At 52.2% G+C, this 24,916-nt stretch overlaps 9 protein-coding genes across 9 annotated transcripts; 7 read left to right on the top strand and 2 right to left on the bottom strand.

Moving 5' to 3' along the window:
* Window positions 1-1,447: 1,447 nt before the first annotated feature.
* Window positions 1,448-6,117, top strand: ABOM_003959 (uncharacterized protein; the record flags this gene model as incomplete). Its single annotated transcript, XM_022531089.1, has 6 exons — window positions 1,448-2,485; window positions 2,554-4,092; window positions 4,141-5,076; window positions 5,131-5,364; window positions 5,419-5,648; window positions 5,709-6,117. 6 exons carry the CDS (start codon window positions 1,448-1,450, stop codon window positions 6,115-6,117), a joined length of 4,386 nt encoding a protein of 1,461 aa, XP_022390871.1.
* A 685-nt stretch (window positions 6,118-6,802) lies between these two features.
* Window positions 6,803-8,461, top strand: ABOM_003958 (flavin monoamine oxidase family protein; the record flags this gene model as incomplete). The annotated part of the gene is made up of 3 exons (XM_022531088.1): window positions 6,803-6,980; window positions 7,043-8,163; window positions 8,219-8,461. 3 exons carry the CDS (start codon window positions 6,803-6,805, stop codon window positions 8,459-8,461), a joined length of 1,542 nt encoding a protein of 513 aa, XP_022390870.1.
* Window positions 8,462-9,003: 542 nt separating this feature from the next.
* On the top strand, window positions 9,004-10,776 carry ABOM_003957 (choline transporter; the record flags this gene model as incomplete). Its single annotated transcript, XM_022531087.1, has 6 exons — window positions 9,004-9,019; window positions 9,083-9,106; window positions 9,171-9,487; window positions 9,544-9,766; window positions 9,825-10,167; window positions 10,233-10,776. 6 exons carry the CDS (start codon window positions 9,004-9,006, stop codon window positions 10,774-10,776), a joined length of 1,467 nt encoding a protein of 488 aa, XP_022390883.1.
* Window positions 10,777-11,278: 502 nt separating this feature from the next.
* On the top strand, window positions 11,279-12,979 carry ABOM_003956 (Zn(II)2Cys6 transcription factor; the record flags this gene model as incomplete). The annotated part of the gene is made up of 4 exons (XM_022531086.1): window positions 11,279-11,306; window positions 11,373-11,990; window positions 12,043-12,445; window positions 12,499-12,979. The coding sequence occupies 4 exons, from the start codon at window positions 11,279-11,281 to the stop codon at window positions 12,977-12,979; spliced, it is 1,530 nt and encodes a 509-aa protein (XP_022390930.1).
* Window positions 12,980-13,249: 270 nt separating this feature from the next.
* On the top strand, window positions 13,250-14,369 carry ABOM_003955 (zinc-dependent alcohol dehydrogenase family protein; the record flags this gene model as incomplete). The annotated part of the gene is made up of 2 exons (XM_022531085.1): window positions 13,250-13,421; window positions 13,477-14,369. 2 exons carry the CDS (start codon window positions 13,250-13,252, stop codon window positions 14,367-14,369), a joined length of 1,065 nt encoding a protein of 354 aa, XP_022390929.1.
* A 1,445-nt stretch (window positions 14,370-15,814) lies between these two features.
* On the top strand, window positions 15,815-17,873 carry ABOM_003954 (uncharacterized protein; the record flags this gene model as incomplete). Its single annotated transcript, XM_022531084.1, has 3 exons — window positions 15,815-16,100; window positions 16,152-17,537; window positions 17,596-17,873. 3 exons carry the CDS (start codon window positions 15,815-15,817, stop codon window positions 17,871-17,873), a joined length of 1,950 nt encoding a protein of 649 aa, XP_022390928.1.
* A 196-nt stretch (window positions 17,874-18,069) lies between these two features.
* On the bottom strand, window positions 18,070-19,684 carry ABOM_003953 (uncharacterized protein; the record flags this gene model as incomplete). The annotated part of the gene is made up of 2 exons (XM_022531083.1): window positions 18,070-19,159; window positions 19,230-19,684. 2 exons carry the CDS (start codon window positions 19,682-19,684, stop codon window positions 18,070-18,072), a joined length of 1,545 nt encoding a protein of 514 aa, XP_022390876.1.
* Window positions 19,685-20,759: 1,075 nt separating this feature from the next.
* Window positions 20,760-21,851, top strand: ABOM_003952 (uncharacterized protein; the record flags this gene model as incomplete). Its single annotated transcript, XM_022531082.1, has 1 exon — window positions 20,760-21,851. The coding sequence occupies one exon, from the start codon at window positions 20,760-20,762 to the stop codon at window positions 21,849-21,851; it is 1,092 nt and encodes a 363-aa protein (XP_022390927.1).
* A 207-nt stretch (window positions 21,852-22,058) lies between these two features.
* Window positions 22,059-24,838, bottom strand: ABOM_003951 (carbon-nitrogen hydrolase family protein; the record flags this gene model as incomplete). The annotated part of the gene is made up of 5 exons (XM_022531081.1): window positions 22,059-22,423; window positions 22,507-22,958; window positions 23,085-23,325; window positions 23,717-23,735; window positions 23,801-24,838. 5 exons carry the CDS (start codon window positions 24,836-24,838, stop codon window positions 22,059-22,061), a joined length of 2,115 nt encoding a protein of 704 aa, XP_022390963.1.
* Between the last annotated feature and the right edge of the window lie 78 nt (window positions 24,839-24,916).

The following is a 24,916-nucleotide window of genomic DNA, read 5'->3' as shown; positions in this document are numbered from 1 at the left end:
AAATGATCGCCCTCTGTGAAGGCTGGAAGAAGAACCAGTTATTGCATGGTCAAGCCCGGTATCCTGTGTCGGAGGACGTATCAACGTGATTGTGGAGCCTGGAGATGAGTTCCTGGCCGTGGTTTGATTTTCGACATGTTCCAGTCTCTCAAGAATAGCAGACAGCGCACCATGTTGGTCTCTATGGCGGGATTGTTTTAATTTGAACGCTCATAGTCTGGCGGGAGGGGTGTGGCATACAAGGTGGATGAACTGATCCGACTCCGTGAGTTCCTGGGCTGCCTATTCGGATAAGAGCATTCCAGGCGCTGCGTAAGACACCGTTCGCAGGCCGGAAAGGTGCGATTACATCGGACCTAACGCAGGGGAGAAGCTAATCAGCCTTGCTAGTCCAGGACCACCCGCTGCTGAGAGATCGACAACCTTCATGCGGCGGCAATTCGTGCACTGTACGGGAAACACTCTTAGCATAGTCGGTCGGGATCCATATTTGATGCTCAGATCCTCCCGATGCAGCTTACCGCAAGTCGGCTCTTGGAGCCCATGGACGCCATGTCTCGACTCTCGGTACACGAGCTAGTTGGTAGAAACGCACGGATGGGGGAAGGTACAAGGGCTTTTGGACATGACAACAGGACGACGGGGATCACTGACCGGAACTGGATGAGCCGATTCTCCGGGACCGCGATCCACTAGTACCCTGTTTGCTTTGTCCGAATGTCCCATCCGTACTATTCACATTTACGACCTTGGCTTGACATTCCCCACGTCGGGATCCGCTGGACAATTTCCTTGGCATGCTCCATCCATTGATCTAACGAGTCTGGGGCGGGATTAGCGGCGCCTTCACGCCTTCTCGCACGTTCGCATATTCGCATATTCGCACTTTCGCACTTTCGCACTTTGGGAGCACGCTGTGGAGCCTTGGATATCTTCTAGCACCAACCTACGTCCACGAATTAGATTTTCAGGTCACATACACTGCGAACCTAGCGACGATACGTCAAGGCTTCGGCCCAGACTCTGGGCGCGTTCGCACATATCGCACACACGGTCCTTCCCCCTTGTGCGTTCACGATGTTGGCCCAGACGACGGCATCCAGATTGGGCAGACCGGAGGAGATCGGAAAAGAGACTGGCTCTTGACCCTTGGGAATGAGTCAATCTCACATCAATGATATATAGATTGGTGGTGAGGCCTGTGCCTCCTCTCTTGCGCCATCTGCCTCCGCGTTTACGATCCTATCTTGCTGGTTGATAGCGCTGCTGTTCCTCAGCCGTGAGATCAATAAAGCACCATTCTGGATTAGTATAAACTTTCTGACCCGGAATCTGCTTTGTCCTTGGTCTTTTGGGTTGTTTTCTCTTATTTTTTCAGTCTTGTGGGTTACCAGCCATCAGCCGTCCAGACCTCGTTTGCCTGGACGGATCATTCCAAGCGATCACGATGCGCCCGCCGATTGTGCCCGGGCAGGAATTGCTGCACAGTGCTCCTCGCCTACCCGAAAACCATCCTCACATGGAGAGCACGGACAGCGAGTCTGACTTCGCAGAGCAGGTGGACGATCAGATCAATGACCTTGCGCGTCGTGTCACCTCGATCTCGGTCGCCCGCGGCGCGCAAATATTACCAAAGCCTACGGACGATGCGCTGGACCCCAACAGCCCGGACTTTGATGCCAAGACGTGGGTGAGAGCCTTCTATAATAACCAAACAGAAGCATTGAGCGGAAGCCCACCGAACTCAGCAGGCCTGGCCTTCAAAGACCTCAACGTCTTCGGCCAAAAGGCCGAAGCGGAACACCAAAGGACGGTCGAAGACTTCCTGTATGGACCCCTAGAGGCCGCTCGCCGGCTTGTGGGCTCCAGAAAGCAACAGCGCATCGATATTCTGCAAGATCTAGAAGGTGTCATGAACAGTGGTGAGATGCTCTGCGTTCTGGGTCCCCCAGGATCGGGGTGTTCCACTTTTCTGAAAACTATTGCGGGCGAGACATACGGGTTCGAGGTTGCTGACGGCAGCACACTCAACTATCAAGGCCTGGGGAAAGCAGACATCGAAAAGGCTTTCAAAGGAGAGGCTATCTATACCGCCGAAGTGGATTATCACTTCCCAAAACTCACCGTTGGTGAGACTCTGTATTTCGCCGCTCGAGCTCGATGCCCGACCAAGTTGGCAGACTATAAACACCAATATGCAGAGCATCTTCGGGATGTGGTTATGGCAATGTTGGGCATTTCACACACGAAGAATACTCGCGTGGGGGACGACTTTATCCGGGGCGTCAGTGGAGGTGAGCGCAAACGGGTGAGTATTGCGGAAGCTATTCTGAGCTATTCACCGTGGCAATGCTGGGATAATAGTACTCGCGGTCTGGATTCGGCCAACGCGGTCTCATTTTGTCGCACGCTCCGTCTTCAGTCGGAGACGTTTGGCAGCAGTGTATGCGTAGCCATTTACCAAGCTCCACAAGAAGCGTATGATGTGAGTGCTACGCAAATCGGGGGTCATTTGTCCTTTCGATACTGGCTGATGCTAACTTCTGACTCTAGCTCTTCGACAAAGTCATTCTTCTTTATGAAGGTCGACAGATATTTTTCGGCAAGACATCAGAAGCCAAAGCATACTTCCAGGGCTTAGGTTTTCACTGCCCGGCGCAGCAGACCACGCCTGACTTTTTGACCTCGATGACAAGCCCCTCTGAGAGGATTGTTAAATCTGGCTGGGAAGGGAAGACACCTCGTAGTCCCGAGGAATTCGCTCGTGCTTGGCGCGAAAGCCAACACCGTCAATGCCTCCTGAAAGAAATTGAAGCATTCGAGAAACGCTTTCCCATCGGTGGTACTCAATCCGAGCAGTTTCGCGAGGCCAGGACAGCCCAGAAATCGAGGTCACTTCGCGCAGCCTCTCCATTCACGCTTTCTCTGACCAACCAGTTTCTCCTGAATCTTTGGCGGAGCTACCGACTATTAATCGCTGATCCTTGGTTTTGGGTTACATTACTGTTCGCTAATTTCTTCGAATCAATTGTCGTCGCCAGCATCTTTTACAACATGCCCCAAGATAGCTCTAGTATGTTTCGTCGAAACCTTCTGATCTTCTACGGCCTCATGATCAATGTCTGGACTGCCGCCCTAGAGGTCCTCACTCTCTACTCCAAGAGAAAGATCGTCGAAAAGCACGTACGGTACGCACTCTACCATCCCAGTATGGAGGCTTTGGCATCCATTGCGATGGACATTCCATTTAAGCTCGTCAACGCGGTTTGTATCAATGTTACTCTCTATTTCATGTGCAACCTTCGACGAGAGCCGGGGCCCTTCTTCTTCTTCTACCTCCTTGCCTTCACTATCACTATGACCATGTCCATGTTCTTCCGGTTCCTCGCCTCTGTCACGAAAACCGTCTCTCAAGCTCTCGCACCATGTGCGATCGTCATCCTCGGTCTCATGTTATATGGCGGCTTCATCATTCCCCAAGCCTATCTGGATGACTGGATTGGCTGGCTGCGGTGGATAAATCCTTTATTTTACGTCCAGGAGAGTCTTTCCCTTAGTGAGTTTGTTGGGCGTAAGTTCTCCTGCGTAGAATTTGTTCCCAGCGGCCCTGGCTACGCGACAGGTTCCATCCCACCTTTGGGTCAAGTATGCTCCGTCGAGGGGTCTGTCGCTGGTGAGGGTTTCGTTGATGGTAGCGTCCATCTCCGCGTGATGTACGGATTTATCGACAGCCACCGCTGGCGCAACTTCGGCATTCTTATTGTCCTAACTGCCTTTTTCCTTGTGATCCATTTAATAGCGGTGGAATTAATCTCCTCGGAGCGCTCGAAGGGTGAAATTCTCGTCTACCCACGCCAGGTCCTCAAAATACACGGCACTGGTGGCCATGATGAGGAGAAGATGTGTTCTACATCAGAGGTTCGGTCTCAGGAACGATACATTCAGACCAATGAGGTCAAAGGCATTGAGAAACAAACATCTGTCTTCCACTGGCAAGATGTTTGTTACAGCATTCAGATCAAGAAAGAGACTCGGACCATTCTTGACCATGTGGATGGGTGGGTGAAGCCAGGCACATTGACGGCGTTGATGGTGAGCTTTCCTCCTAGTAGTTGAAATAATGTCTCCTAACATGCTTAGGGAGTTTCGGGGGCTGGAAAGACAACCCTTTTGGACGTGTTAGCGAGCCGGGTAACAATGGGTGTCATTTCAGGACGAATGCTGGTTGACGGCCAGCCTCGAGACTCTTCTTTCCAGCGGAAGACCGGGTATGTTACCCAACAAGATCTAAACCTTCACACATCAACAGTCCGTGAAGCCTTACAGTTCAGCGCGCTGCTGCGGCAGCCAGCTCGGTACAGCCGCCAAGAAAAGCTCGACTACGTGAACGAGGTGATCAGGTTGGTTGACCTCGAGGACTGTGCAGATGCCGTGGTCGGGTGTACAGGCGAGGGTCTCAATGTCGAGCAGAGGAAACGCTTAACTATAGGTGTTGAGTTGGCAGCACGCCCAGAGCTCTTGCTGTTTCTCGATGAACCAACCTCTGGTCTTGATAGTCAGACATCATGGGCCATCTGTGACCTGATGGAGAAGTTGACGAGGAATGGTCAAGCAATCCTCTGTACAATCCACCAGCCCTCGGCAGCCCTATTTCAACGCTTTGACCGTTTGCTTCTGCTGGCCAAGGGTGGACGCACGGTGTACTTCGGGGAGGTGGGCAAGGAATCATCGACCCTGCTTGACTATTTCACCCGGAACGGAGCTCCGCAATTCAGACCCGGAACCAACCCAGCGGAATACATGCTTGAGGTCGTTGGAGCTATCACAAAGCACGGGAGCAATATTGACTGGCCGAGTGTTTGGCGCGCAAGTCCCGAATATCAAGATGTACGTCGCGAGCTTGATCGGCTGTCGTGTCAAGGCCAAGGCAGATCCGCGGATGCCGATCCCGCAGCATTGGCAGAATTTGCTGCGAGCTTTCCTACCCAGCTAGTGCAGGTCACAAAGCGTGTGTTTCAGCAATATTGGAGAACCCCCAGCTATATTTTCTCCAAGATTATTCTAAGCGCTGGCTCGGTACGTATTTCTCTATTTACCCTCAGAGTGTCCCATGGCTCACAATCCGCACAGGCCTTGTTCATCGGGCTGTCTCAGGTCAATGGGGATGTCTCACAACGTGGTCTGTTCAATCAGATGCTAGCGACCTATATCTTTCTTTTTATTTTCAGTCAAGTAGTTGAACAGATCTTGCCTATGTTCGTTTCTCAGCGCACCCTTTATGAAGCCCGGGAGAGACCCGCTAAAGCGTACTCGTGGGTTGCCTTCCTTGCTGGAAATATCATTGTGGAGCTGGCGTGGAACTCGGTGAGTCTTGATCGCCGCGGTATCTTGTGATACTGATGTTGACTACGGTTCTAGCTTATGGCGATTTTCTCCTTCCTTTTCTGGTACTTTCCAATGGGTCTCTATCGCAACGCCGAGTGGACGGATGCTGTCCATTCGCGTGGTATCACGATGTGTCTGCACCTTTGGATATTCTTCGCGTTTACCAGTACATTTGCGAACATGCTCATTGCTGGCATTGAGACTGAGCAAGTCGCCGGCGGATTCCTAAATTTCTTCTTCAACATCATGTTTGCTTTTGCAGGGTATGTACCACCACGGTAAATTCACTTCTTGTTTGAAATATCCTAACCGTGCCGCGCCAGTATTCTTGCCGGGCCTGGTGAACTCCCAGGGTTCTGGATATTTATGTACCGCGTCAACCCGTTCACTTACGTGATGGAAAGCTTTCTTGGCACTGCCCTCGCCGATGCCCCTGTTACTTGCACGGCCAGCGAGCTTGTCCACTTTCAAGCACCTGGGGGAATGTCTTGCGGGGAGTACGTTGAGCCATACATCGCAGAGAAGGGAGGGTATCTTCTCGACAACAGCACCAGCAGCTGCAGCTTCTGCGGCATGGCCAACAGCAACTCCTTCTTAGCTGATATGAACTTAAGCTTTGACAACAGGTGGCGAGATTTTGGATTCATGTGGGCATTCTGTGTCTTCAACATCGCTGCTGCAGTTGGATTGTACTGGCTTATGCGTGTTCCCAAGAGGCCGGCTCGGCAGTGAGCGTCAAACCAGTCATGTTGACGAGCTTGCACTTCTCGTGCTAATACTACCATAGAGTGAAATATAATCAAAACATCTAATAGATATACTTACCATAATTCGACTACCAGTATAGCCAATCCAGCGTGACTGATTATCAAGTTGCAGTCGGAGGTGGTCGACGAATGAGATAGTGACGAGGTCACTACTAACATATAATATATCTAGAACTAAAGCAGAGTAAAGATCCAGATAAGACTATTGAAAGATAAGGGGTGCGCACGTAGAGATAGTTAATATAGTAGAAATTAATAATAATATGGCCGTTATCCAGTGTTCTATCAAGTAGTGCTTAGATTGTGATTGGCGCCGCAGCTTTCTCTCTTGAATGCCCGAATGCGGTAATTCGCACCATCTCAGCCATCGGGCCTCCACATCGACGAGTTTCCAGTCCGTTCAGTCTTCCAACTTTTCTCACTCGCGAAATCTCTTCTTATTACCCCCATATGGCAAGTTCAGGTCTGCAGCCATATCAGGTGCTGTGTGTCTACTATTACAAATTTACAATGCTTCTTGCACTTGCTCCGCCTGGGAGCTATATTTAAAGGGTCGCTCCCCCATGTCCACTGCAGACCATACTACTTTGTCTTCTGGGAGCCGACACCAACAACATTTGAATCCCGAATTGAGATAACCTCCTAATACAATGACTTCACGAGATGGGTATCAGTGGACTGCAACGACAGGTCTACGCCAAGGGGTACCATCGATAAGTGTTATATCACCACCCACGAACGTTCGGTCAGCAACAGAGGATTGGGACGTAATTGTTGTCGGGGCAGGATATTCGGGCCTCACAGCATCTCGAGATGCTTGTCTGGCCGGTACATTATCCCTTTTGGCACTTGGAGACGGGCAGACGAGCTGACCTTGGCCATTACCACAGGACTCAAGGTACTTCTCATCGAGGCGCGCGATCGTATTGGCGGTCGCTCCTGGTCGTCCAATATTGGCGGGTATCCCTTTGAAATGGGAGGGACTTGGCTAAGCTGGGGGCAACCTCATATTTGGCGAGAGGTCTCTCGGTACCAGATGAGAAACGAGTTGGAACCGTCCTTTGATTTCTCTCGGGGGGTGAATCACTTTGAACTGCGCACTAGCAGCCAAGGCTCATCAATCTTTAGCCATGTAGAAGAGGTTTGTGCATCCCCCCATGAGAACTATTCTGCATTAAGACCCTCCATTGACCCTCCGAAGGATGCCCTTCTCGCCGGCGCACTGCAGAAATTTGTTGATGTAGACGGTGCGATGGGCCGAGATATCATTCCCTATCCGCACGACGCATTCCACAACCCTGCGGCCCGGCAATATGATGACATGTCGGCGCTGGATCGTCTCAATCGGCTGGCTCAATCACTTACACCAGATGAGCGCGCGGTATTAGAAAGCTTCATTCTGCTCTGCAGCTGTGGGACTCTGGAAACTACAAGCTTCTTTGAATTCCTTCATTGGTGGGCTTTATGCGACTACTCCTATAAGGGGTGTTTGCAGCATCTAATTTCATACAAATTCAAGGGTGGACAATCCAGCTTCGCTATCAAATTCTTTCGCGAGGCATTGGCGACAGGCCGGCTATCATACACCTTCAACAGCCCAGTTCAGGCGATCAATGACCACGGTGACAGGGTTGTGTTAAAAACTCGCGATGGTCGTCAGTATAGTGGCGCCCGTCTGATCTCCACCATTCCGTTGAACGTGCTCAGCTCCGTCATGTTTTCGCCTCCACTGAGTGCACAACGCACAGCTGCCGCAAGTATCGGTCATGTTAACCAATGCGTCAAGGTCCATGCAGAGGTTGCCAGTCCCAACATGCGGTCCTGGTCCGGAATTTCGTACCCTTTTAACAAACTTGCCTACGCGATCGGCGATGGTACTACGCCTGCGGGAAACACACACATTGTGTGCTTCGGGGGTGCACATAACCACATCCAGCCCGAAGAAGATATTAACGAGACCAAAAAGGCGGTGGAGAACATGTCTCCTGGGAACATGGATATCAAGCGATTGGTGCGTTTCAGACGGGGCCTATGTTGGAGAAAGCTACTGACCTTCGATCCTGTAGGTGTTTCACAACTGGTGCAAGGATGAATTTGCCAAGGGTGCATGGTTCTTTGCGCCGCCTCAGCTTCTGTCCAAGTCATTGGACGAACTCAGGTGTCGGCATGGAAACGTGCTCTTTGCGAACTCTGACTGGGCTGTGGGCTGGCGCAGCTTCATTGACGGCGCCATTGAGGAGGGCACTCGGGCAGCGATGACGGTGATTGAGGAGCTCCGCCGACCCCCTGGCGCTCGTTCTCATTTATAGATGTCCCCGCCTGCTATGTAGCATGATAGAATATGAGGAGATGCTAGAGTATGTCGATGAATCCCCTTTGCGTATCGCTCGCCGAGTTCAAATGTGGCGTGTTGAACGCAATGTAGTACTATCTACCTAAGTTCTCCAAGGTGGCAACGACTTGAAGCTAGAAAAGTGATGCCTTGTTTTATGGTTCCTCAGTTGTCATTGGAGCTACAAGGTCTTTCACGTACCAATCTTTGCCTTTGCCAAGTTGCCTAAAGGAAGCTTATCGACGTGAATTCATTCAGTCACTTCAATCCGTCGGCTAGGGTTATTCTCTTCTTTTTTACCTAATTGGGCAATCCAGGGAAGCTTAATGCGAACCCCGCAAAAGCCACGGACTGGTCGTAAGGGTGACTCTTCGTTGATATCTTGGTACATATACTCCCTATTGAACATCCATGGAGCGTACTCGATGGCTATCACTTTACTAATATTGGTATCTCAACCTCCTGTCTACCAGTAACCATCAGGCCTCTCTTCTATAGTACACCATGGACTCGTCCGAAATGAAGCCCAAGCACGGTATGGAGTGGCCATTCCTGAGATTATAAGATGCACGTCACTAACCTAGCTTCACTGGCGCAGGGCAATGTCTCGATGCCGAAAGACGTGAGTGTCTACTAGGTTACTCACTTCTACATGAATCGCCCCGACTCATTTTCGTCCTACATAGAATCCATCCAACACGGTGACCTGAACTGCCTGGAAGGACTCAACTTTCAGCCAGAGGGCACACGCATGCTGACACCTCTCCAAACTATATCCGCCAGCTGGATTATATGTGACAGCTGGGCGGGTGTTGCTGCCACGGTGGCTCTTGCAATCGTCCAGGGCGGGCCCGTAACTCTGGTTTATGGGTTGATTCTGATCTTCTTTTTGGTCGGTGCCTGTACCCTGACCCTGGCGGAGCTAGCAAGCGCCTATCCAACAGCTGGTGGGCAGTATCATTGGACGAGCATTTTGGCTCCCAGACCGCTCAGTCGACCATTGGTACGTCCCTTCCTTCGCCAGGTACAGGCCCAGGGAGGTATTGATCTGCTAGGCAGAGTTATTGTTGTGGTGTCACCAACATGCTTGCCTGGATCGCTATCTGCACCGGGATTGCAATCATTCCAGCACAGCTCATCCTCGGGATTGTCCTCTTCTTTGACTCGGAGTATCAATCGCAGCCGTGGCACTACTTTCTAATCTACCAATCCATTAATGGGCTGGTCCTATTGTATAATGCAACCTTACTGAAGAAGTCACTCTGGTTTCATGACGTATCCTGTACGTCTCCATCCTGCTAGACCCGATATCAAACTAGGACCTCTAACTGGACTGGCAGTCTTTGTCACCCTCACAAGTTTTGTCGTGATCATGGTGACGTGTCTTACTCGCTCGGCGTCCCAGTTTGAGGCATCAGGTACCGTATGGACAACCTTTCTTAATGGCAGCGGATGGAACTCGGGTGGAGTGGCCTTTCTCACGGGGCTTGTTTCTCCCAACTACATGTACGCAGGTATTGATGGTGCCTTGCACTTGGCAGAAGAGTGCCGGAATGCAACAACTGCGGTTCCTCGTGCTCTGATGAGTACCCTAGTCATTGGCTTTGTCACATCATTTGCCTTCATGGTCACGATGCTATACTGCACCAGTGATTTGGATACTGCGGTAGCATCATCTACCGGGTCAGCTGCCGTGGCCTGCCCTTCTGATCTCGTACGTTGGGAGACCAGGCTAACATGGTCGGTAGAGTTCCCATTTACGAAATGTGGCATCAGGCGACACGCTCCCCCTCAGCTGCTACTGTCTTCGTTTGCCTCCTTGTGCTCGCGGCCATCTTTGCCCTCACTGGTGCTCAGCAAACAGCATCACGCCTTACCTGGTCGTTGGCGAGAGACCGGGCCCTCATCGGTAGTCAATGGATCGGAGAGTTACATGAGAGCCTAGAGGTTCCTGTCTGGGCTCTCGTGTTCAACTATGCCGTTATGTTCCTCATCGGATGCATCTACTTAGGCTCGTCATCTGCATTCAATGCCTTTATTGGGACCGGCTTAGTCCTACAACACATTTCGTACGCTTTCCCGGCAGCCTTGCTGATGTATCGCTGCCGATCGGCGATCTGGCTGCCAGGTTTACGCCCCTTCAGGTTACCCAGCCCTCTCGGGTGGGCGGCGAATCTGATCACAGTCTGCTTCGCGGTGTTGGTGTTGATCTTCTACGACTTTCCGACTGTGATGCCGGTTACCGGGAGTAATATGAGTGAGTTCGACTACCTGTTCTCTTGTGCTCGGTAGGTTTTGTTGACCAGTGGAATGGGATTGCTAGATTATACGCCTGCGGTCCTCGGCGCCATGACCATCGTAGCTGGTATAAATTGGCTGGTGTATGCCCGAAAGTGGTATCAGGGCCCACGACTTCGGAGATCTGATGAAGCCACCAAATGATTCTCGTGATGGGGTAACGACTACGGTTCTGTCTTGTTTATGGTTCTTTTGTACCTCAATATGGAAATGAAATAGAGGGGATGGAGCTCCTCCATGATATGCATAATAGAGATCCAGTACTTTCCATCATAGAAGTAGTTGTGCGAGTGGGAAAGATGGACTACAAACAAAGAGGGAAAAAGAGATCCCGGCATATTGTTTCTCCGGAATGATAAGATAAGCTTCGCCGGGACTAACCGCAAGAGAACAAAGTCAGATTTCCCCGCAAAAGCGGCCAGCAGTCCAGCAAACATTCATCGAAACGCGACTACAATGCCATTTCATTGCATACCAGTCTGTGGCATCAGACTAAATGAGCTCCAAAGTTATTAAGAACCGAGGTGCGTTTTCACATACCCTCGTCTTACAACAGGCTTCGAAATCGAATTGTTAACGTGCTCTTGCAGGGTGTTTCCAGTGTTCCAAGCGACGGATTGTGTGCGACGGCGCCCACCCGACCTGCTTGAAATGCCAGAAAAAAGGAATTGAATGCTCGGGACTGGGTCGGTTCCGCTTTTCCTCGGGCATAGCCACCCGCGGCAAATTGAAGGGATGTGCGATTCCTACCACGGTGCCGCCTGAATCGGAAGGGAATAACCAGACACCCACGGGGGTTTTAAGGCCCCAGAAGATCCGGTGGAAGGACGATGGCCCCAAGCGTACCAGGCAGAAACATAGGACAGCAGCTACAAAGGCTGAGATACATCTGGTCGGAAGAGATGGGACGAGTTGCCAGGCTTGGCTTGAATCCGCGTCTCAGAACCAACCCGCAGTTCCTCGTCCCACTGAAAGCTCAGTAGCAGCAGATACGCTATGTGAAGATTCTAGGGTTGGGTCATTCATGTGTTCACAGGGCGACACGATACAGCAGGGCCAGCTACAGTGGCAAGAAAGCTCCGGTCCCTACAATGCGGATGAAACAGAATGTTGTAATGTCGGGTCGTCACTGGCTCCGGACTCCTGCAGTACTATAATGCCATGGATCCCTTCTTTGGGTCCTCAAGATCGAATGTATCTTTCGCATTGTAAGTTACACTTCTCCTGGTGCCTACCTCCCAGCGGCTAAATAGATGCTAGTCGCCAGTGAGGTGGCCCCCGTCATGGTCATCTTCGATAATGTTTCCAATGGCTACCGGGATATTTTCTTACCTCTAGCATGCGAAGATGAGGTCCTGCGTGGGGCGATCCGAGTCGTGGCAGCCCAGCACTTGGCTTTACAACACGCCGGTTTTCATGACATAGCAGAAGTTGGGCGTGCGGCAATCATTTCCCGACTTCGACGCGATTCTATACAGGCATCATCGGACAGCATTGTTAATCTTCGTACGTGGGCAACCTTAATTGTCCTGCTAGTGGGTGAAACCATCACCGGCAGTCCCGAATACTCTCATCTGCTGCGCACATTGCTCTCCTTAGTGCCGAGCCTCTGTCAAATAGAGGCGACGCCAGCTTATCGCTTTCTTATACAACAAACCCACATGTGAGCCTTGTCTCGCTGCCTAATCTTCTTATTGACGCTAATGCCTTGTCCAGGTTTCAGTTTCTCGGACAGCCGTTGCTTAATGAAACCCAAGGCATGGATGCCCTAGGCTTTCACCCTACTCACTACCTCGACTGGACCGACTATCAACTTCCCCCCGAGTCCAGGCACAGTAGGGTTCTTTGGGTGGTCCGACAGGCCTTTATAGAAGCTTCCCAGATTTATATCCTCCGAGCCACTACCAACCTCAACCTATGGGATAGGCTCGAGAGCTTGAAGCAGCTAGTGTCACGCGTCGACCCTGACGAGCAAGGGGCCCATGCCCTTGTTTGGGTGTGCTTCATCGCTGCCGCGGATTCTACGGACCCTGAGCACCGGCACTATTTTGCCGAACGGATGAACCAGGTTTTCGCAAAGACAAAGTTTCAAAATATTGTTGCAGCTGTCCGGACGTTACCAGACATCTGGGCTCAACAAGGCTCCGGGCGCTGGACGTCGAACTTACTTCAGCTAACTCCCACACTCATTATGTAAATATGTTTCATTTTCTGATCGGGTGTTAATACGCTCCTTCAGTAGTACGATACTCACAGGAGAGACTAGACTTATAGTCCGTTAATCGGGGCCTCCAAACTCCCGATGAACTCTGAGTCAGTTGGGGACTCCAACTGTTGTCAAGGCTTTAAAATCCCCTTTTGACTGAGCAAAGCCACTTTTCGAACAGACGACAAGAGCACCATTAGTTGGTCAGATAACGTGGCTCAATTACGAGATTGCCTGTCTCAACTCATAGCGAACGCCAGGATGTCAAGTCCAGTACCGACAGTGACCAGTGGATGGGAATTACATGGCACCAGCCCGGAAGATGGATCTGGGGCACTGGTGTGGAGTGACAACCTGGAGCTACGAGACCTCGGGCCCACTGATGTCGCGGTGCGACTCCATGCATGGGCGATCAATTATCCCGACGTCTCTAGTTTGTGACCCCAGCACGTCGCTATTCCGCGCAGCACTAATACAATCATCCATAGTTGCCAATGGCACTTTCCCCTGGTCCTCCGGGGACAATGGCGTCCAGATTCCGGGCACCGACGGGGCCGGTGAAGTTATCGCCGTGGGCTCCCACGTCAAGGGTTTCCAAGTCCATGACCAGGTGGTTGTCGTCTATTATCCGGAATTTCCCCACGGCAGTGCACCCACATTGGATCAGATGCGGGCCAACCTGGGCACCTTCCGCTACCATGCCATCTTCACCGAAAATGCTCTGATTCGGATGCCATCGAATCTCAGCTATGCCGAAGCAGCCACCCTCCCTTGCTCCGCTCTGACCGCGTGGAACGCGCTGCACGGCAACACCCACCTGAAGGCTGGGGACTATGTCCTCGTGCAAGGAATGGGCGGTGTCTCGCTATTCGCTGTCCTCTTTGCCCTGGCTGCTGGTGCAATTGTCATTGCGACCACATCCTTGCCCGAGAAGGCTTTACGGTTACAGCAAATGGGAGTCCACCATGTGCTGAACTACCGGGATGACCCGAACTGGGGAGAGACTGCCAGACATTTGACGCGCGATGGGCTTGGTTGCCAACGGGTGATCGAAGTGGGTGGTCCTCAGACCATCAAGCAATCGTTCAACTGCGTTGCCCGTGGCGGGGAAATTGATGTGATCGGCTTTTTGACGGGTCAAGGACACGCCGAGGATGGTCCGACATTTTTGGAGCCGCTTTTGCAGGCATGCTTGGTGCGGGGAATCGAAGTGGGTAATCGGATCCAGTTCAAAGAGATGAATAGGGCCATTGAGGCATATCGCATTAAGCCTGTTGTAGATCAGCGGGTATTCTCCCTCCAGGATTTGAAGGAAGCGTATGCCTACGTGTGGAACCAGCGTCATTACGGCAAGGTCGTCCTTTCCGATGGTAATGTGTAGCCAGCTGGCCGGGAAATTATATTGGATAGGAGTCATCGAAATATATCGTCTTTCCGCATGTACATACGTTGGCAGTGATGGAACAAGCGCCCCGTTTGCTCCTCTATCCACGATGAAGGGAAGTTTTTAATTAACAGACCTGCCTGAGTATCCCTTGAGTTTCCTTCATCAGCTCCTTTTACATTCCAACTTGACAAAGCCTGCTTGTGTCGCTCTGTGTACGGTGAATCTTCATGTGGCCGGCTTTGGCGTGACCAGCCGAACTGCAGTCTGGATTCGGCGGCCTTCCCTTCTGCTTCCGACTGCAGTTGGTCGCTGAGCGGAGGGTAAGATCAAGGGCGACAAAGTAATGAAGACGCATTTAACAAATGGGATAGCTGCAGGCGGTTGTCGTTAACAAACACTCAACGGATTCTACGCTTGTTCGATTGGGCCCCCTCACCGTGTAATCGAGCTCAGGGCAATGCGATCCAGCTCTCCTCTAGATCCTTTTAGAAACTGGCGATTTGAGTTTTATTCTTTCATTTTCTGTTATTTCTTTATCGGATGAAGATACCCATCGATCAACTCTTTCTCGGGGTCTCCAAAAGTCGAGTTGGAGACCCCAACGAGATCCAACTAACTATGAGTGGTCATGATTTATAAGCAGGACAACGACACAGCTCATGTTCTGGCCAGGTTTCTGGCCAAGGTGACGCGATTGTTAGTGATGACAATCTCCTCCATTGATACACGACAGTCATGAACGAGTGAGGTAAGACGAACGTTGAGATCTTGGAGGATATAACGGGAGTCTACATAAAACAGTTATCTTCTCTCGGCGGAGAACAAACCAGGGCTGGTCACGTGAGCTAGCAATGCAAACCGGCGGTTGGGTTTCATTCCAGATCCCCTTCCAAGCTCTCTCAGCCGATCAAAACAATCTTCCCTTAGACACTCATTAGAACTTTATGCATTGGTCATGTCATTCATAATTCCTTGACCGGCAAGCCGGAACGATGAATGAGACAACGTCGTACCGCTCATTGAGTCCCGCCTCAGCGGCCCGTCGCGAGGAGCTGACCTGCAAAATATGTTCCCGCACGTTCAACCGGCATGAGCATCTACAGCGACATACTCGAACTCGTAGGGACCCACAGTAAAGCCAAACGTGGGTACTGCTGACGGAGTGGCCCCTTAGACACCAAGGATAAGCCGTACATATGCCCGTGTGGCCGTTCATTCTCTAGAAAAGACTTATTAACGCGGCATGAACGGTTAAGCCACGGTCTGGGAGGGAAGCAAAGAGGTGCTCGAGGTGTGTAACGTGTCCTTTCGGCCTAGCAGCAGACATGTAATCAAACTTTGTGACAGCAAGTTCATCGTCTCCGCGGGGACGAACAGCTGGGGATGGCTCATCAGTGGCGGATCATGCTGGGGGCCATGCTGCCTCTACATCTCGTTGCATGTCTCAGGAACTTTGCGAACCGACCATCATCCAGGAATTAGATTCCGGTCTCCTGGCCGATACTGCAATACCTTATATGCCTGATCATTTCCTACTGCCTTCCATGGACGGTCTCTTTGCTGACTCAGATTTCTTGAGCCATGGCCATGACTGGGAGGGAATGTTGGCCGACCCAGGTCTTGAGTTGCATGGTCCTAACATGCCTGACGAGGGTATGATCCAGCAAGTCACCCCAGATAGCACGGATATCTCTTCACGGGTCCCGGATGGCCCTTCGCATGATGGTTAGGTCCAACTCCAGTTTTTCCACTCTCCTCCCTACTAACCCATGTCAGATGATTTCCACGAGCTGAAGCCTCTTAGCTGTCCATGGCTTCTAACCGAAAGCCAGTATTTACAGATTACGAATTCCCTCACGCCATTTCGACATGTTATGCCCCATTTCACCTTGCCGTCGAGAATGGCTGTTGCACGATACTTACTTGGTTATGTAGAAGGGTTCAGTGACCACCACCCATTCATCCATGTCCCAACCTTAAAGCTGGCCTCCTTCGTTCATACCCCCGAGTTTATTCTGGCTATACTAGCCGTGGGTGCTCAGTATCGCTATGAGATGAGAACCGCCAGGTCTCTCTACCAGGCTAGCCGATCTCTCGTGCTGGAACGTCTTCAAAGAGCGAACAATGGCATACATACCACAGCTGCCCATATCAACCAAAGCAGCGAAGGTCCTTTACCACACTATGCAGAACATCGCCTAGACCAAACCCGTGCTCTGCTTCTATTGGCCGTCTATTGTTTTTGGCACGGTAGCCCGGATCTATCGCAAGAATTGTACAACTACCTGAGTACGATTGCCGACTCGCTCCGCCGACTTGGTCTGTCTGAAGAGGCACATCCAAACAGAATCAGTTGGACTCGATGGATTCAACACGAAACAAAACGACGTACTCAATTCTTTGGTTGGTATCTACTAAACCTTCATACGGTTATATACGACAATCCACCCTTGCTGCTTACACGGGAAATGAACCTTCAGCTCCCATCCTCGTGCCAGGAGTGGGTCGCGCAGACAGAAGCCGAATGGATCAAAATCAGTAGTCGAACCCCCTCTCCACTGATGCTGAAGGAGGCCCATGCAGCCCATCTTGCACAATACAGCGATATATCTGCAGACATTGAGGCATCCCCTATGGGAAGTTACATTTTGATTCACGCACTCATTCAACGTATCTACATGTTGCATCAGATCTCTCTGGAGTCTCAGGCACAAAGCCTCTCTGCTCCAGACATTCAGGAACTGGAGCTGTCACTGAACCACTGGCGGCACACATGGTGTCGCTCCCCCGAATCTAAACTGGACGTGTATGATTCATATGGCTCGCTGTCCTTCTCCGCTACCGCACTGCTAGGCGTGGCCCATATCCGCTTGCATTACAACCTCGGACAATGGCGCGGTCTGCAAAGCGGGGATCCGACGACAGTTGCCGTGACGCTGCGTGAGGCGCCCCTGCCCCGACGCGGCCCGCATCTCATACATGCCCTCTTACACTCCATTCACTCTCTTCAAGTACCCGTGCAGGTGGGCAGCTCCTACCTCTCGCGATGCAAGTCTTTTGGATGGAGCGTGGATCACGCCATCTGCAACCTGGAATGCGCCACTTTTCTGAGTAAATGGCTTCAAATGGTGGCTAATGCCGACGAGAAGCAGTCGCCCTCCGGTATGTTGTCGTTGCTTCCCCTCTCCGCTGTTCTTATGTCTAACTAAATCCATCGTAGCGCTGGAGGTGCGTGTTATCCGATGGATCATTCGTGTGGTGCGTGAAGCGCTGATGTCACAAGATGAGACCATCCACCTCAGCCATCAGATTGATGATTATCGGCCTGAAGCGCGGAAACAAACCACTAGCTTCCTTAGTTTTGCAGTGGTCAAAGTGTGGGCCGAGATGTTTAAAGCTTGCAATAGCCCTTGGCCAATGGTAAGATTCGTAGGTCAGGGGTTGGAGCAGTATGCGGAGTTGAGGCACAGGTCCTTGGCCACAGAGGCAGAGAGCTAGGTGTGAACATGAAACTGATATTGCGCAACATTGCTCTACTGGCTGTCCTGTTCTCGTCTTCTACAGATGCTCCTTTCGTACCACCCCTGCCCTACCTCTTCTCCCCAATCCATGCGGGGAAGGGTGGTGGAGGCGCTCGGATCTACTCCATGATCTCCCGGACCAACTTGCTTCATCTTCGGATAGAGGGCCCACGCTACACCAAAATCCATGGTACGAGCGTCAGGGCCATCGCCAGACCTCCGAGCAGACTGGCCGCAGCACCAAACCCTAAATTGTTGAACATCTGCCGGGAGACCAAGGGGAAAATTCCGCCCAGCATATTCCGGCAGAAGCTCTGGGCGGCAAGCGCGGAACTGGCGTAGCAATGATAAGTATCTGCCAGGTAGTTGAATACAGAAAGATAGATCGAGAATATTCCGAAGTTAGAAATCCCCACCGCCACTGTAGGCACCATCCAATGGACCTGGCACTGCGCCGACCAGCCGAAAAGGAAAAGGCCTAGGGGTAGAAGTAAACTCTCCACGCAGCTAAAATACAATCGGTGTTCGGGGACTGAGTTCCACGGCTGGCGGTCCCACTTCCACTGGTTCCAATGACAGGTAGCCAACGACTCCTCAACGAGACATAGGCTCAGCGCCACCGTCGTGCCGATGCAAGAAGCCGCGAAGATGGCGTTTGCAGAGGAGAGCGAGAATGAGTATACCGTTTCAAAGACCAGCGGGATAGCTGAGAGGTTGATGTAGAGGACAGACCAACTGAAGGCCGCCCAGAGGGAGAAAAAGAACACAACCGGCTCGGTGAAAAGCATGGTGAAGGGCCGCAGCAATGATGCTCGGAGGAGCTGCAGGATGCCAGCACGTTCTGCATCGGCAGCAACCTGCCATCGAATACAGTCCATGCGCTCATGATTTTCCTTCTTGTCCCCAGCAGTCTGCCTCGTCGCGGTGGTGACCTCCTCCATGGCCGTATGCCATTCATTCAACCGGCGGGCTTTCTCGCGGAGGACCACGGGCCCGCGCGTTTCACGGAAGACGGCCAAGACCGCAGCGGTTATCAAGCTGGCGATGATGATCTGGATGTAGAAGATCCAACGCCAGCTAGTATATTCGTCAATAAACCCACAGACCAAGGGGCCGAGGCCGGTGCCGAAGAGGGCGGCCCAAGAGAAGAGAGCCATCGGAGCGTTACGATTCTGGGCGTGGTAGATGTCCGCGATAATGCCTCCGACCATGGTCGAAAAGGTGGAGCCCCCGATCCCGCAGAAGAAACGCGCAACCAACATCCTGTAAGTCTCTCCGTGCAGAGTCGCCATTAGCATGGTGTCTCGCCAGGGATGAGTTCAGGTATACATACCCAGAATACAAGCGCGTGACGGCGCAGCATACTTGGCAAGCTGTGAATAGGATGGCAGTAGCAATGAACACTGGCTTACGACCATAAATCTCTGGGAAAGGAGCGAGGAACATTGGGCCGATTGCGAAGCCACTGGTGAAGGTCGTGATCCCAATTAGGGTGGCGACTTGACTGACATGCCATTTGGCCTCCATCTGCGCTACCCCGGGACTATAGCAACTTGCCGCGAAGGAGGCAAATAGGGTTGCTATGCATGACACCCCTGTCATGACCCCTTTGTACTGCCATGACCAGTCGTAGGGGGATCCGAGGTGTTTCAAGTCAGGGGGAGGGACAGGGTGTGATCTAGACAGGAAAGAGAGATCCGTCGCGAATGTCAGGTATTGATGGCGCGAGACATGCTTGTCAGCGGTCAACATTGGCAAAGACTGTGCCCTCTCGCTGGTGATGTGCATTATGATTCTGATCAGATAGTTGACTAATGTGGAGCAACATTCAGCCAAGTGAGACTGATCTAGACGAGAAGCAGGACTATCTATTGTTTTCTTACCTGCAAGGATGGCCCCAAATACTGCAATATGGATTTCCGGATGGTGCGGCGTTACTGTGGCCTGTGCACAATAGCAAAACAAGGTAATAATGGGGGCTAGGGTCTCCAAGCATTATTTCATGATCTATCACAAGGGATCTAATCAGTATCAGCAGGGTCTTACTCGGGCGAAGCCCGACCTTATGGCCAGTCATCTATCTGTACAGCGACCGTCGCGTCCGCCAGCCATGACCCAGTATGGAAGGCTCCCGGGCCACGTCTTGTCAAGGCCGTGGGCGCAAATCCGATGGCGAGCTTCCTTACTCGTACTATATCTGCACGTACCATGAGTACTTTTATCAACAAACAAGCCTTGCGAAGCCACCTGCCAGGAACCGCTTATCCGAGCATGCCAACGGCAACGAGAGTCATGGTACTTCGATCGACGGACATGCCTAGCTTCAACTGCTGCAAGCTCTAGTTCAGTTCCGAGATTACTACCTTATGCCCATAATGTGAGGTTTGACGCCGAGCTAAATGTGCTACACTGACCTTCTGACCATGGGAGAGATGGGCCACCTTGCTACCATATGAGTGATCCTAGAATATATTCCTGGGCTCCCACAGCCTCGTGCTGACTATGTGGTCGGATAGCTGCTCCTCATCATCTGTCTGCGATTCACCAGTACATTGCATACCACATGAGGATATTTGGGGGTTGGACACCTGGTGGCAAGTTCCAGCCGCAACCGGGACGACGCCATTCGGGGTCTCCAATTCACCATATTCGGTTTGTAATCTGCGCCCTACGTTCAACCTTTTCTCTTTGATCTATACTGATTTCTCAGTAGACAGCTCCAAATATCTGGAACGTTGTCTTTGCAGACCTCATCTTCCAAGTACTACTTCTCGTGTCGGAAGCCTGCCCCCTTTGCAGGGACTGAGTTGGTCTACTATCGCGTTGACTTCGATATTCGGCCAATTACAGCACTCTCTTCACAATGGCAGTCGCTGATCTCTTCCGACCCCTAACACTCCCCCGCGGTCCGGGCCTTAAAAATCGGATACTTCTCGCGCCCCTCACAAACTGGCAGAGCAATGAGACAGATGGTAGTGTCTCTGAAGCGGATGTACGTTGGCTCTCCCGCTGCGCCGCCGGCAACTTCTCCATGATTATGACCTGTGCTGCCAACGTGCATCCGGACGGAAAGGCCTTTCCGGGCCAAATGGGTATTTGGAGCGACACACACCTACCGGGCCTGCGTCGCGTGGCCGATATCATCCGCAAGCATGGCGGGGTCTCCTCTGTACAAATACATCATGGGGGGGCACGCGTTTCCCCAGCACTCATCAGCGGCCGGACGCCCGTAGGACCATCCGCTGTGTCTCCAGGTGTACAAGGCCTCTCGCTTGCCGAGGTGGAACAGGCGCGGGACGCCTTCATCGCCGCCGCGGTGCGGGCCCAGCGCGCCGGCTTCGATGGGGTAGAGGTGCATGCGGCGTTCGGATGGCTAATCATGCAGTTCCTCTCGCCCATCTTTAACCAGCGCACCGATAAGTACGGCGGTGGCCTTGAGAACCGAGCCCGGTTCCTCTTCGAGATCATCGATGGCATCCGCGGCACGTGTCGGCCGGACTTCCAGATCGGCCTTCGTATCTCCATGGAGCGGTATGGGGTGCCGCTGATGGAGATGCGCGAGGTAGCGGCGCGCGTCCTCCGCGAGGCACACATTGACTATCTCGATCTCGCGGTCTGGGACTACCGAAAAATGGCCACGGAGGCTCCCTTTGTGGGTCAGACGATGCTCAGTGTCTTCACAACCCTCCCGCGACCAGACAACGTGCGGGTCGGCACGTCTGGCCATGTCTTGACAGCGCAGCAGGCGGTTGAGGTCCTTGATTCTGGGTGTGATTTCGTTATGATTGGCAAGGCCGCTATTCTCGACCCCGATTTGCCGAAAAAGATCGAGACAAACGAGGAGTATCAGGCCCCCAAGCTTCCGGTAACGGCAGAGTATCTCAAAAGCTCTGGTTTGAGTGAGCGGTTTATTGACTACATGAGGACATGGGAGGGATTCGTGCTGGAGTCTTAGAAAGGCTTTAATTTGATCAGGGGCTGTGCTCATAATCATACCCCCTTGTATTGATTACCCTTTGTCTACCATTCTGTTCCTAGTCTACTAGATCCTTTTATTCTAGACGAAATGGGGTCTTTATGTACCAATTATGTTCGATTGTCCAAGGCTCTGATAAACATGTTTCTCCAATGTTACCTATCATGTAGAAGAAACAAAGCTACCTTACACATACGTTCCCTTGACCTCAGCCTCGGCACGGACCTGCCTCTTCTCCCGGTTGTCAACCCCCAACCACAGCAGGTCGGGGCGACTATAATGGCCGTGGACGTCCAACATGGCCTTGACCTTTTTAATCTCGTTCAAGTCCAGGTCCGCAATGACGAGACCTTCTTCCTCCTCGCCCAGGTCCTGCGTCAACTTCCGGCCGTCAGGACCGATAATGCAAGCACAACCACCACCTCCAATGTGGTATAGCTTGCCATCGCCCAGGTTCATTCTTTCAATACCAGTTTTGGTGTAGAAAGAAGAGGCTAGAACTACAAAGCAGTTTCCTTCAATAGCGTGGGTGGTGGACAAGTTGTGGGCACCTATTTTCCTCTTTCTAGTTAATCCACTGCTACTTAAACAACAACAAGGGAAGGTAGCAAGCAAAGTATACGCACACACTGACCTTCACGACATTGCGACCACAAGGCACTACCATCTGGGAACGAGCTGTAGTGATTCATCGGGGGCCAGGCCGCCACGTGGATCTGCTCTCCCTGAGAGTATGTGTGGTAGCGGAGCAAAGGCTGCGAGTGCTCCCAGCAGGACAGGGCACCTACGCGGCCCACGTCAGGCTCGTCGACGACGTTCATCAAGGAGCTGCCGCTGCCCTCTCCATAGATCGTACGTTCTACGTGAGTGGGTTTGACCTTGCGGCGATGCATCTTGATCGCCCCATCCTTGCCAATAAACGACTGCGACAGGTACAGAGAGTCGTTGTCGTTTTCGGAGTAGCCCAAACAGACGGCAATGTTGTGGGATGCGGCACAATCCTGGATTGTACGCATCTCAGGTGAGTCACGCCGGAGGCTATGCCTCATGTACTCGGAGACCATTTCGAAGTCAATGGGTCGTTGCCTGTGTTGATCATGGGGAAAAGTGGAAGGGTCAGTCTCAGGGTCAACAAGCCGCTCGGAGGGTGGGCAGGAGGATGCAGTGAGCTCCACATATGCTGGCAGATGTAGAGTATTCCTGCTTTCTTACCAAATCCACCCGGGGTACTGAGGAATCCAGACCTCCGGGAAAGCGATCAAGTCGCAGCCTTTCTGGGCAGCTTCGACAATCAGGTCACGGGTCTTCAGCACGGCGGCAGGCAGATCGAAGTAGCAGCCTTCCGCTTGCACGGCGGCGACACGCACAGTGTGAGGTCCGGGCGTGGCCACGGGGAAGTGGGTTTGCTCGGCGGATGTCATTGTCGCTACTAAGCTTGCGTTGGACTTGTGACCTGCGTGCTTGGTTGCTCAGTTGAAGGCATCCTGGCAGAGATAAGTCCAATGGGTACATATAAGGAGTCTCTAGAGCTTGCGGTTGAAACGCTGTCTAGGGTAGGGTTACCAGGGCTTGGCGCTCCGAAGTTGGAGTCTCCAACGGCCACTTTGGAAATGTGGTGGAGACCCGGCACGTCTTCGAAACCGGCAAGCCCAGGCCCAACCGAATAGGCCTTACTCCATGAATCATTCGGGGCTGTTTATCTGCACTCGGCTTTAGGGTTGGGGGTCTGGTGCTAGCTGCGCCTTTGAGATATGGGAGTGATGTGAATGAATGATAACGCTATTTGCGTGTGTATTGACTACGGATTCTAAGATTGTCTCAGTAAAGGTCCAGCACATCCTTACCGAAGATCACTATCCTCAACTATCATTTGATCCCTCGCGCGGGACTGGGTCTGTCTCCCAATCAACTGCACGAGTAAATCTTACCGGTTGTTGACGGGTCCGATTTACCTGGAGATTAAAGACGTCCATCCGCTGGTAGCCACCGGCGGTATCGTGGTATTGTTTCCCCTCGATACAGTCGGCCAAATTAACATCGGCGTACAGTATCCCTTCCCGAGCTTGTAGGAAATCGACAGAATGCTGAGCTGACGTAGCCTCATCTATCCGAAACCCCCGTATCGGCGCCCCGGTTGGGTCGAGAAACATAGTCGCCGCTCCTTGGGATTGCTCCAGGGACTGTTTTAGGCCAGACGAACCAGAGGAAACGATATCAATCGCATCGGGTCCCAATAGCCCGGCGCAGAGAATCCCAAAGCATTTCGCTTCGAAGCAATGGGCGGCCGCGCGGATTCTGTTCGCGGCGACATTGTCATAGTTTGCCTTCCCTGTCGCATCGGGCTGTGGATTGTGCTTTTCCATCGCAGATTGCGATGGCAACCGGGTCGGCCATATGGCTGGCCAGGTCGAGATATGGATCTGCTCGCCCTGGGCGATGAGAGCATATCGAGCCAGAGGGTTAGTATTCTCCCCACAGATAAGACCTCCAATCTTGCCAAATTCCGTATCCGCCACCCGCAATCCGTAGCCATCCCCAGGCGACCAAGTCAGCTTCTCAAAGAACGTCGGCACGAGTTTCCGGTGATGCACAAGAACGTCGCCCCGACTGCCAATGATCACATTCGAATTAAATAAGGTCGCACTGCTCGTGCGGACCTTTTCGGAGAAGCCAAGACTGACGGTGATGTTGCACTTCCTTGCGGTCGCGCGAACCGCCTGCATCTCCTCCCCATCTGCGTGGATGGATTCCCGGACCATCCGCTGGAAGAGGTCATGGTTCTCGGTCGGCGGGCGCAAGGCGCTCCAGATGGGGAATGCAGATATGAAAGATTCTGGAAACGCGACGAGGTTTGCCTTGTTTCTAGCGGCCTGTTCGATCAAGCGGATTGCTTTGTGTGTTGTTTCTTGAGCGGAGAGAAAGATGGGGGCGACGTGGGCGGCAGCAAGTCGAACCTGAGTGGCCATTGCAACTGATCAGTGAGGAGAGAAGCGTCTTACGAGGAGACAGCCGGCGCTAACATATATACACCAAGGACCATCATG

This window comes from Aspergillus bombycis (assembly GCF_001792695.1).
Source record: "Aspergillus bombycis strain NRRL26010 chromosome Unknown contig00025, whole genome shotgun sequence".
Classification (NCBI taxonomy): Eukaryota; Fungi; Ascomycota; class Eurotiomycetes; order Eurotiales; family Aspergillaceae; genus Aspergillus; species Aspergillus bombycis.
This window is presented reverse-complemented; position numbering and strand designations above follow the sequence as displayed.